The following is a 12,103-nucleotide window of genomic DNA, read 5'->3' as shown; positions in this document are numbered from 1 at the left end:
TGTGCTCACCGAGCTGCAGCCATTTCGGCAACAACTGTAGGAGGCAACACATCTCTGCTTAATAAAGCCTCGATTACTCTCTCCTCTCGTCTCATCATAATTGACAGTGCATCAAGTTGTGCTGCGAGTTTTAAATTGAATTACCTGGAAACCTACAGCAAACTTACAGAAATAGGCTGTTTGGGTCAACAGGCCATTACAGCGTTTATGCTTCACATAAGCCTTCTCCAACCAAATTTTGTATTCTTTTATTGCTCATGTACTTATTTGGCTTCCCCTTAAATACACCTATTAGTTCACATCAACAACTCAATCTGGCAGCAAGTTCCGCATTAATACCATCTTTTGACTAAAGAGCTTACTCAGTTTGAGCTTTTGTTGAAAAAGATAGGGAGAGGAGCGGGGGTGAGACTGAATGTAAAAATGAAATTAACATCTAGCAACAGCCCACCACAGCACAACTGATGCAATGGAAACCCTGTGTTAATGACCTTGTATGATCTCCAGTCATTTAGGTAGTTCAAAATTATAGTGACAGTTACATTTTCAAATCTATGCCAGTTTTTCTTGACAAATATTACTAATTTTGACCATCAGACTTTGCGGATATCTTTCTGGCAATGCATTTTTGAGACAATTTTAATACTTTAATTTGCTGAATTCATAATATTAACAGCAATCATTTCGAGGTTCGGAGTAAATTGGTGGATTGACCAATTTCAAAGGAAACAAATATCAGACACCATTGCTAATCATGGGCGTCATTCTCCGACCCCCCGCCGGGTCGGAGAATGGCCGTTGGCCGCCGTGAATCCCGCCCCCGCCCCCGCCGAAGTCTCCGAAGGGAGAAAAGTCGGCGGGGCGTTAATGGCGCCGCTGCCGGGGAGAATGTCACGGGTCTGCGCAAGGCAGCCGATTTTCGGCCTGCCGATATTCTCCCTTCCGGATGGGCCGAAGTCCCGTCGACGTGATGACCGTTCACGTCGACGTGAATCAAACCTCCTTTTCATCGGCGTGACCCGGTGCTCCAGGCTCACGCCGACCAGCGAGGAGGAGAGTGACGGCCTGGGGGGTTGGCTCTGGGCAGGAAATGGCGTGGCCGCAGACTGATTGCGTTAGGAGAGGTGTGTCTCGGCTTGTGTGTGTGTGTGTGCGGCGGGGGGGGGGTGGTTAGAGTAGGCTGGGCTCCGGGGGAGTGCCGGGAGGGGGTCCGTGCCGGGGTGGAGGTTGGGGGGGGGGGTCCTTGCTGGGGTGGAGGTTGGGGGTTGGGGGGGGTCCGTGCCGGGGTGGAGGTTGGGGGGGGGTCCGTGCTGGGGTGGAGGTTGGGGGGGGGGGTCCGTGCTGGGGTGGAGGTTGGGGGGGGGTCCGTGCTGGGGTGGAGGTTGGGGGGGGGGTCCGTGCTGGGATGGAGGTTGGGGGGGGGGTCCGTGCTGGGGTGGAGGTTGGGGGTTGGGGGGGGTCCGTGCTGGGGTGGAGGTTGGGGGGGGGTCCGTGCTGGGGTGGAGGTTGGGGGGGGGTCCGTGCTGGGGTGGAGGTTGGGGGTTGGGGGGGGTCCGTGCTGGGGTGGAGGTTGGGGGGGGTGTCCGTGCTGGGGTGGAGGTTGGGGGTTGGGGGGGGTCCGTGTCGGGGTGGAGGTTGGGGGGGGTGTCCGTGCTGGGGTGGAGGTTGGGGGGGGTGGTCCGTGCTGGGGTGGAGGTTGGGGGGGGGGTCCGTGCTGGGGTGGAGGTTGGGGGTTGGGGGGGGTCCGTGCCGGGGTGGAGGTTGGGGGGGGGGTCCGTGCTGGGGTGGAGGTTGGGGGGGGGGGGTCCGTGCTGGGGTGGAGGTTGGGGGTTGGGGGGGGTCCGTGCTGGGGTGGAGGTTAGGGAGGGGGTCCGTCCCGGGGTGGATGATGGGAGGGCAAATGAGTTGGTCCACCTGGCCAGGTGCCAGCCTCCAACAGTTGGACCCATGCGGTCCATGCCACCTGGCTGGGGGGAGGAGGGGATATGGGCAATGATGACATGTCGTCGTTCCCCTCCCCCCCCCCCCCCCACCAGGCCGTCATGTTTTCAGACCATCCAGCGATGTTGGCCGCCGTGGTGGCAGCCGCTCATGTCTATGTTGCCCTGGATGAGGAGGAGGAGGAGGAGCGTGCCAGAGAGGCGGCGCAGGCTGCCGCAGAGGGGCAGGCGGCAGCCGCCCAGGCTGGAGGGACACCTGACCGACAGGACGAGGAGGGGGAGGAGGACGTCGCGGCCCCACGGCAACGGAGGCACCCGAGGCCGCCCCGTGTGTACCGGCCCCGGCAGTCATACCAGGACCTCACGGACCGGGAATGCAGGAGGAGACTCCGGATGAGCCGGGAAACCGTGGCACACATCTGCCACCTGCTGGCACACCTGTCACCGCGTGGCACTGGCGGGGGACACCCTCTCCCCATGTCCGTCAAGGTTACGGTGGCCCTGAACTTTTATGCAACGGGGTCATTCCAGGCACCGAGTGGGGACCTGTCCGGCATATCGCAGACATCGGTGCATCGGTGCATCCGGGCAGTGACAGATGCCCTTTATGCCATGGCGCACCGCTACATCCGCTTCCCCGTGGACCGGGCCAGCCAAGATGCCCGGGCCGTGGGCTTCTCTGCCGTTGCCGGGTTCCCCATGGTCCAGGGCGCGATTGATGGGATGCACGTCGCCGTGCGGCCACCTGCAGATAACAGGGCCGTGTTCACTAATAGGAAGGGGACCTATTCGATGAACACACAGGTGGTCTGCTACCACCGCATGATGATCCTGCACGTCTGCGCCCGTCACCCAGGCAGTGTACACGACTCATTCGTGTTGTCGCGGTCATCCATCCCCGGCATGTACGAGGGACGCCATCCCCGGCTGAGGGGCTGGTTGCTGGGCGACAGGGGCTACCCATTGCGATCGTGGCTGATGACGCCTATACGGAGGCCACGCAATGAGGCGGAGAACCGCTACAATGATGCCCATGTAGCGACAAGGGGAGTGATCGAGAGGTGCTTTGGCGTGCTGAAGATGCGTTTCAGGTACCTGGACCTCTCTGGGGGCGCCCTCCAGTATCGGTCAGATAGGGTCGGCCGCATCATTGTGGTGTGCTGCTTCCTGCACAACATAGCCCAGCAGAGGGGCGATGTGCCGCAGGCAGAGGAGGGCGGAGTGGAGGAGCAGCAGGAAGAGGCGCAGTCCTCCCCAGATGAGGGGGATGGGGGCAATGGTCAGGGCAGACGGGGTAGACACAGGCGGGTGGCTGTCCACCGTTACCGGCTGGCCCAGCGGGCAAGGGACAGACTGATAGACACCCGCTTCACTGACTAGATGGGCGTGGGAATCGGGTAGTATGGCCACAGACCGCACACCATGGCAACAGCCGACCACCCAAACCCCCCACCCATCCACCCACCCAGCACCCTCACCCCCCTCCCCAACCCCACACACCCCACCCGCATGCACACCACCCCCCCCCCAATTGCCGATCCACCGGCGGCACAACGGGCCGGGCTCACCCAGTTGCGGGTGGACGCGTGTCTATCGCAGGCCATGGAGGATGATGACAACCCGCCTCCGATGAGCTCCTGGCTCTACATCGTTGGACTATGTCTGACCCATGGCCACAGTACCACCATCCACCCGGACCATCCCTGCATGCGGCTGTGACACTGCAGCGCACGGTCCCGTCCTCTGCCCGGGGGATGTTGATGGCGGCCCAGGGGGAAGGGGGCAGACTCACCTGGGGCTGAGGTAAGACCACCCCTCACACACACACTTGCGCTCAACGTACATGACACCCCCGCACACTTTGGACAGAGCACAAAGGCAGCTTCGGTAGGTGTAACATTGACTTTAATAACCAAAGGAGTTCATGCACGTGCCCTAGCCCCTAAAACTCATCTGTGCCCTGCACCCGTGCCAACTTACTCAGTGTCTAATTGTTTGGCCTTACGGGCCCTTTGACTACGTCTACGTGGTTCCCCAGACGGTACAGCAGAACTGGAGGTGGACTCCTGTGATTCCTGCCCTCTGACACTGGATCCCTTTGGCGGCCGTTTCCTGGGGCGTCCTGGGATGGGCGGGCCGTGGGCTTCTCTGCCGTTGCCGGGTTCCCCATGGTCCAGGGCGCGATCGATGGGATGCACGTCGCCGTGCGGCCACCTGCAGATAACAGGGCCGTGTTCACTAATAGGAAGGGGACCTATTCGATGAACGTACAGGTGGTCTGCGACCACCGCATGATGATCCTGCACGTCTGCGCCCGTCACCCAGGCAGTGTACACGCCACTAGATGGGCCAGGCTGCGGCCCGGGCGACTGGGATGGCGAGCTGCCAGTCTGTCCTGCCCGTTGCCCACCCGATGCACCTGGGACGGAAGGGGGGGGAGTCCGAGGTGTCGCGGTGTACCGGGGCCTCCCCTACAGAGGGAGCCGGGACGGACCACACCACCTCCTCCTCCCTCGGGGTGCCCGATGGCCCCCAGGCCTCTACATGGGTGGGGGATGCGAACGGACTGGCCATCCGACGCGCCCCCGACATCTGGCGCTGCCAGTCCTGGAGGCCCGTGCTGGTATCGACAGGGGTCTGCAGGTTTGCAGCCATGGAGCCCAGGGGGTTGTCAAACCCTGTCTGTGACAGTGCGACGCCGGCTAGCACATGGCCACTGGCGCCGCTGCCCTCAGCGATGGCCTGCTGAGACTGGGCCATGGCCTGCTGAGACTGGGCCATGGCCTGCAGAGACTGGACCATGGCCTGCAGAGACTGGGCTATGGCCTGCTGAGACTGGGCCATGGCCTGCTGAGACTGGGCTATGGCGTTGAGCGCCTCTGCCATCTGGCGCTGGCACTGGCTCATGGCCTCCTGTGAGAGGGCAGCCATTTCCTGGGCCACAGACGCCGCCTGCACGGAAGGCCCCAGGCCTCGCAAACCGTTCCCCATGTCTGACACCGTCGCACCCATTGCCTCCACCGCGGACGCCACCCGTGCGGTGTCAGCCTGGGTGGCACGCATGACCGGGACCACTCCCAGCTCCTGGACGCGGGTGGACTCCTCCACCTGCGACCGCAGCCGCCGCAAGCCACCCGTCACCCTATTCGCTCGTCTCCGTGTCGGTGGTTGCATCGGATCTATGTGTGGGTGTGGTAACTGCAGTAACCCGGGATCCATCTCGGCGGCTGATGTTCGCTTGGCCTGGGCTGCCCTCCGACCGCCCGGTCCCTCTGCTGCTCCTACCTCCACCTGCTGTACCGGGACGGCTGTGATGTGGGCACCAGTGAGTGTACCAGACGCCTCATCACTAAAGTGCCCAACCGTGGTGAGTGTTTCTGCGATGGTGGAGGGTGTTGGTGACAGCAGTGGCGTTGTGTCGTGCTCTTCGTCCCACTCTGACTCCATGGCACTTTGGGGTGGGGGTTCGTCTCCACTCATCCACTCTGAGTCACTGTCCGGTATTTCGTCTTCCCGGGTAGTGCTGTCCTGGGTAGTGCTGTCCCGGGTAGTGCTGTCCCGGGTAGGGGTGTACTGGGTCGTGCTGTCCCGGGTAGGGGTGTCCTGTGTAGTGGTGTCCCGGGTAGGGGTGTCCTGGGTAGTGGTGTCCTGGCTCGGATGTGACGGGGGCCTGTGGCTGCCCCCCTCATCGCTGGGTGGTCGCTCCCGCACGTGACGGGGGTGTCGTCTCCCTGTTGCTCCAGGTCTCTCCATCTCCCGTGGTGTGCGAGGGGCATCCTGCGGGCGTCGCATGCTGGAGGGTCCGGGTCTCTCCGTCTCCCGTGGTGTGCGAGGGGCATCCTGCGGGCGTCGCATGCTGGAGGGTCCGGGTCTCTCCGTCTCCTGTGGTCTCCGAGGGGCATCCTGCGGGCGTCGCATGCTGGAGGGTGCGGGTCTCTCCGTCTCCCGTGGTGTGTGAGGGGCATCCTGCGGGCGTCGCATGCTGGAGGGTCCGGGTCTCTCCGTCTCCCGTGGTGTGCGAGGGGCATCCTGCGGGCGTCGCATGCTGGAGGGTGCGGGTCTCTCCGTCTCCTGTGGTTTCCGAGGGGCATCCTGCGGGCGGTCTGCATCTGCGGGGATGGGTGCCTGGACGTTTGGTCCTGTGATACACAATGAAGCATGCATGGTTAGACATCAGGCAGTGATCAGGTGATACGGGGGAGGGGGATATAGGGGAGGGGGGATATGGGGACGGGCTGTCGGTGGCTCACTCGCTAGTACGCCCCCGACCTCTGCATCAGCAACCTCCCGGTCCTCAGGTCCGCCAGCCAGTTCCAGGGCCCTTTCCTCGTGTACGGTCAGTGGCCTCTCATCAGCGGGCCCTCCTCCAGTCCTCACATGCTCCCTGTTGTTGGGTGCGCGCTTCTCCTGTGGGGGGGGGGGGGCAGGGGTAAAAGGCAACAGTGTTAGGCAGGTATATGAATGCACGCCATCGGTTGCGCGTGCATTGCAGAGGTTAAGGTTAGGGCTGGATTCACTTGGGGATATGGGGGATATGGGGGATATGGAGGATATGGGGGAGGGGGGATATGCGGAGGGGGGATATGGGGGATATGGGGGAGGGGGGATATGGGGGAGGGGGATATGGGGGAGGGGGATATGGGGGATATGGGGGAGGGGGGATATGGGGGACATGGGGGAGGGGGGATATGGGGGAGGGGGGATATGGGGGATATGGGGAGGGGGGATATGGGGGAGGGGGGATATGGGGGAGGGGGATATGGGGGATATGGGCGATATGGGGGAGGGGGGATATGGGGGGGATATGGGGGAGGGGGGATATGGGGTAGGGGGGATATGGGGGAGTGGGGATATGGGGGATGGGGGGATATGGGGAGGGGGGACATGGGGAGGCTCACCCTGCCTGCTCTGATGAGGTCGTTCACCTTCTTGTGGCACTGGGTGCCTGTCCGTGGTGTCAGGGCCACAGCGGTGACGGCCTCTGCCACTTCCCTCCACAGACGCCGGCTTTGGCGTGGGGCAACTCTGCGGCCGTGCCCGGGGTACAGGGCATCCCTCCTCTGCTCCACCGCGTCCAGGAGCGCCTCCACATCGCGTGACTCGAACCTCGGGGCTGAGCGACGGCCAGCCATCCAGTCGGGTGTTCCGGTCGGGTGTTCCGGTCGGGTGGGGGGGAGCAGCGCGGCCTTATGAGCCGTCACGCCGTGCAGCGCGTATGACGCTGCACGGCGTGAACCACTGCGCAAGCGTGGATCCCGTTACGTCACTGCTAGCCCATTTCAGGCCGGAGACTACGACCCATTTTTCCGACGTGACGCAAGTCGGATTTGCGCCGTTTTTTGCGCCGATCGGCGGACTTTCGGCCGATAACGGAGAATTTCGCCCCAGACATCTGGCCAGCTTACCACTGACATCGTCTGATATCCTAGACAGGTAGGTTGGCAATAGTTCACACTGCTTTGAATAATTGACTGGCTGTCATGGTTTACTGCCAGACCAAGACAAATAGACATAATATAAAGGATGCAATAGTTAGTCAATAACCTCATTATTGAGGTAGCATCTGACAACCAGGATGGTAGATAGTAAGTTAGAAGGGCTTCATTGTTTTTTAATTAGCAACTCCTCTGTTCCTAATTGTGGTAGTCTGTGTAGAGGTATTACGGTACCTAGTAATGCTGGAACACCATTGGTAGATATTGTTTGATTACTAATGGTCAAGCTGTATGGTAGCTCCGCCCTGCAAGGCGGGGTATAAGAGCCCATGCCACCCCAGCAGCCTTCTTTCTGTACCTGAGCTCCTGGGGGAAACATCTAGCTTATTAAAGCCTTCAGTTGGACTACAACCTCGCTTTAGTAGTCAACCTTCAGCCGCATCAAAGCAGACATTGCAAAGGCTACGCCATCGACGAGTCCCTCCCCTTCCAGATCGAGAGCGAAGTGTCCGACATAACTCTGGCGGCCACCCTCAACCAAGCAGGCAGACCCGTGGCCTTCTTCTCACGCACCCTCCATGCTCCGAAATCCGCCACTCCTCAGTCGAAAAGGAGGCCCATGCCATAGTAGAAGCTGTACGACATTGGAGGCATTACCTGGCCGGCAGGAGATTCACTCTCCTCACTGACCAACGGTCGGTCGCCTTCATGTTCGATAATGCACAGTGGGGCAAGATAAAAAACGATAAGATCTTGCGGTGGAGGATCGAACGCTCCACCTACAACTACGAGATTGTGTATCGTCCCGGGAAGCTAAACGAGGCCCTGTCCCGCGGCACATGTGCCAACGCACAAGTGGACCGCCTCCGAACCCTCCATGAGGACCTCTGCCACCCGGGGGTCACTCGCTTTTTCCACTTTATCAAGACCCACAACCTGCCCTACTCCATCGAGGAGGTCAGGACAGCCACCAGGGATTGCCAAATCTGCGCAGAGTGCAAACCGCACTTCTACAGGCCAGAGAAAGTGCACCAGATAAAGGCTTCCTGTCCCTTTGAACGCCTCAGTATGGATTTCAAAGGCCCCCTCCCCTCCACCGACTGCAACACGTATTTCCTGAACGTGATTGACGAGTACTCCCGGTTCCCATTCGCCATCCCCTGCACCGACCTGACGGCAACCACCGTCATCAAGGCCCGCCATAGCATTTTTACGCTGTTCAGTTTCCCCGCTTACATACATAGTGATAGGGGGGTCCTCCTTTATGAGCGACGAACTGCGTCAATTCCTGCTCAGCAAGGGCATTGCCTCGAGCAGGACGACCAGTTACAACCCCCGGGGTAACGGATAGGTAGAGAGGGAGAACGGAGTGGTCTGAAAGACCGTCCTACTAGCCCTGTGGTCCAGGAATCTCCCAGTCTCCCACTGGCAGGAAGTCCTCCCAGATGCCCTCCACTCCATCCGGTCACTGCTTTGTACCATGACCAACCAAACACCTCACGAACATCTCCTTGTCTTCCCCAGGAAGTCCTCCTCTGGGACCACGCTCCCGACCTGGCTGGCAGCTCCCGGACCCATCCTGCTCCAAAAACATGTGCGGGCGCACAAGTCGGACCCGTTGGTCGAGAGGGTCCATCTTCTCCACGCTAACCCCCAGTACGCCTACGTGGCGTACCCCGATGGCCGACAAGATACGGTCTCCCTGCGAGACCTGCCGCCCGCCGGATCCCCACGCACACCCCAGCCACCAGTCCCACCCCCCCTCCCACCGGTGCACCTTACAGCCGCCCCCTTCCCAGGAGGATCGGTTCTTCCGCCGGCCCCATCTAGACCCCCCCCCCGCCTACCGACGCACCCCGCAGACGCTCCATTCCCAGGTCAATCGGCTTCCCCACCAACGCCGTCTACGGGTGTTGAAGCTGCCACAGAGATCGAGGCCATGCTCCCGGAGTCACAGATGCCCGAGCCTCCACCGGCATCACCACCAAAACTTCGACGATCACAGAGGAGGACTAGGGCCCCCCGATCGACTGATTGCTTCACCTTAAAGTGTTTATAGTTAATTGTGAAATTGTAAATAGTTACGACAATAAGACAAAACGCTATACGGAGGTATTACGGTACCTCCATAACTATAACTTCTACCACGTTACCATGTTGTAATACCAAGCCACCCCCCCCCCCCCCCGCCCCCCCGCCGGACTCGTTTCTAACAGGGGGTGAATGTGTTAATCTGTGTAGAGTTATTACGGTACCTAGTAATGCTGGAACACCATTGGTAGATATTGTATGTTTCCCATTGCTCAAGCTATATGGTAGCTCCACCCTGCAACGTGGGGTATAAGAGCCCGTGCCACCCCAGCAGCCTTCTTTCTGTACCTGAGCTGCTGGGGTAAACATCTAGCTTATTAAAGCCTTTAGTTGGACTACAACCTCGCTTTAGTAGTCATTGATCGTGCATCACTAATTTTGTTCAGGGAATCTTAAGCCCAGGGTTATTCCCACAGTGACAGACACGCAAGCTTGGAAAAAGAATCCAATCATTGTGTATTACTTTTCTTCCAGGGAGATTCGGGAGGTCCACTCTTATGCAATGGAAAATTCAACGGAATTGTTTCTTTTGGATGCGGTTGTGGAAACCCCCATAAACCTGGAGTTTACACGCGTCTTTCGCAGAACTACCTTTCCTGGATTAAGAGGACAATTCGAAGCTGAAACTTTTCAGTGATCGCTTAAGCTTTGCCTGGTATATTATTTATGCCCAATTGTTGCAACTCAAATAGTAAAACATAGAGATGGGATAGACCCAGAAATCAGCTAAGCATTTGCCAAAAGGTTATGTAGGCAAGCAATAACATTTAAATCGTATCTCTTGGCTTTGAAAAACAATTACATTTTTAAAACTGATTTTGTGCAACCTTTTTTAACTGGAGCAGAAACGTTTGAAGGATGTCCTGTCAAGATTATGATAAAATAAGTAGTGTCATACTGCTTCTATTCATCAGTAAGATGGCAATGAAAGACCACGGGCTAGATTCTCCGATCCTGCGGCTATGTTCGCTGGATCCGTTTGGTCTTACGACCAGAAAGTCGGTGGCACCCCCGCACCGATCCTCCGTCCAATGGGGGGCTAGCAGCCACGCAGCGTAAATCCCTGGCTTTACCTGCGGATACAACCGCAGAATGGCCGGGTCCATGGCCGCGCTTGCACAAGGCGGCGGCCTGCAGCGGCCGTGCCATGCAACATGGCGCTGGCCGTGCGTGGACCCGTCCTGCCAGAAACTGCTCCCCTGTAACCCCCTCGCCACCCCCGGACCACCCCCCACCCCTGCCAAACCCCCCCATTCCAGCAGAACGCACCCCCCCCCCGATGGTGGCGGCGCTGGACACAGTCCGCAGCCACCATGCGAGGTCCCTGAAAGTTGTGAGGACATGCGCCCCATACCGTTGGGGACTCGGCCCATTGGGGCCGGAGCGTCGGGCGAGGGCCTCAGATGACGTCCTGAGGCCGTCCATACGGTGTGCGCCATGCTCCCCGAGTATGGCATTTTTGACGCGGGGCATCGCAAATACGGCACCGCCTCCGATTCTGGTGTAAAAGTGGATTCTCCGGCTGGCGAAGAATCCCGCCCGGGATGTTTCAATGAGACTCAGGAGTTACCTTAACTTCAATCTGATGGTGACAGATAGGTTTAATTCACACATTACTGACTGAAATCTCTTACTAATTCAAATTTGCCACATCTCCATAATTTCTTAAAACAGGGGGCATTTACAGGAGGTGGGAAGCAAGCAGCAGAGAGAGGTAGAAATTCTGATTCAGCACATATCAGCCACAATTATCCACCTATTCATGGGCATAGCAGCAGAATCTTTACCACGATATGTTTTTCAAAGCCAAGAGATACGATTTAAATGTTATCGCTTGCCTACATATTGACTCGGTTTAAATATCTGCCGTTAGTAAGCTTTAAGATGCAGCATTTCAGCTCTGAGCTGTAATGCCTAAAATTGCAGTGTACCCTTCTTTGCAAAATAAAAATATGATTTATGACTGAAAGTGTTTTATTTTGCATTCTATACACAAATGAAATTCAGTCGCTCAGCTTATTACCCATACCAGCATTATCTGATATCAGCTACTAACTATAGTTAATAAAACCATGGGCGAAATTCTCCGGTATCGGCGCGATGTCCGCCGACCGGCGCCAAAAACGGCGCAAATCAGTCGGGCATCGCGCCGCCCCAAAGGGGCGGAATCCTCCGCATCTTGGGGGGCCCAGCCATAACCTTGAGGGGCTAGGCCCGCGCCGGACTTATTTCCGCCCCGCCAGCTGGCGGAAAAGGCCTTTGGTGCCCCGCCAGCTGGCGCGGAAATGACATTGCCGGGCGGCGCATGCGCGGGAGCGTTAGCGGCCGCTCACGGCATCCCCGCGCATGCGCTGCGGAGGGAGTCTCTTCCGCCTCCGCCATGGTGGAGACCGTGGCGAAGGCGGAAGGAAAAGAGTGCCCCCACGGCACAGGCCCGCCCGCAGATCGGTGGGCCCCGATCGCGGGCCAGGCCACCGTGGGGGCACGCCCCGGGGCCAGATCGCCCGGAGCCCGCCTTCGTCGCCTTGTCCTGCCGGTAAGAGAGGTGGTTTAATCCACGCCGGTGGGACAGGCATCCTAGCAGCTGGACTTCGGCCCATCCGGGCTGGAGAATCGCGGGGGGGGGCCCACCAAGCA

General features: G+C 59.0%; 1 protein-coding gene across 1 annotated transcript in view; it reads left to right on the top strand.

Moving 5' to 3' along the window:
* LOC140409417 (transmembrane protease serine 9-like) overlaps positions 1-10,738 on the top strand; it is a 64,373-nt gene extending 53,635 nt beyond the window's left edge. Inside the window, exon 10 of the mRNA XM_072497857.1 lies at positions 9,941-10,738. Within this exon, the coding sequence (XP_072353958.1) occupies positions 9,941-10,090 (150 nt within the window). The 3' untranslated portion in view covers positions 10,091-10,738. The remainder of the gene's footprint in view (positions 1-9,940) is intronic.
* Positions 10,739-12,103: the final 1,365 nt, after the last annotated feature.

The sequence above is a fragment of the Scyliorhinus torazame genome, chromosome 3, assembly GCF_047496885.1.
Source record: "Scyliorhinus torazame isolate Kashiwa2021f chromosome 3, sScyTor2.1, whole genome shotgun sequence".
NCBI classification, from domain to species: Eukaryota; Metazoa; Chordata; class Chondrichthyes; order Carcharhiniformes; family Scyliorhinidae; genus Scyliorhinus; species Scyliorhinus torazame.
Note: the sequence above shows the minus strand (reverse complement) of the source record. Positions and strands in the feature narration are given on the sequence as shown.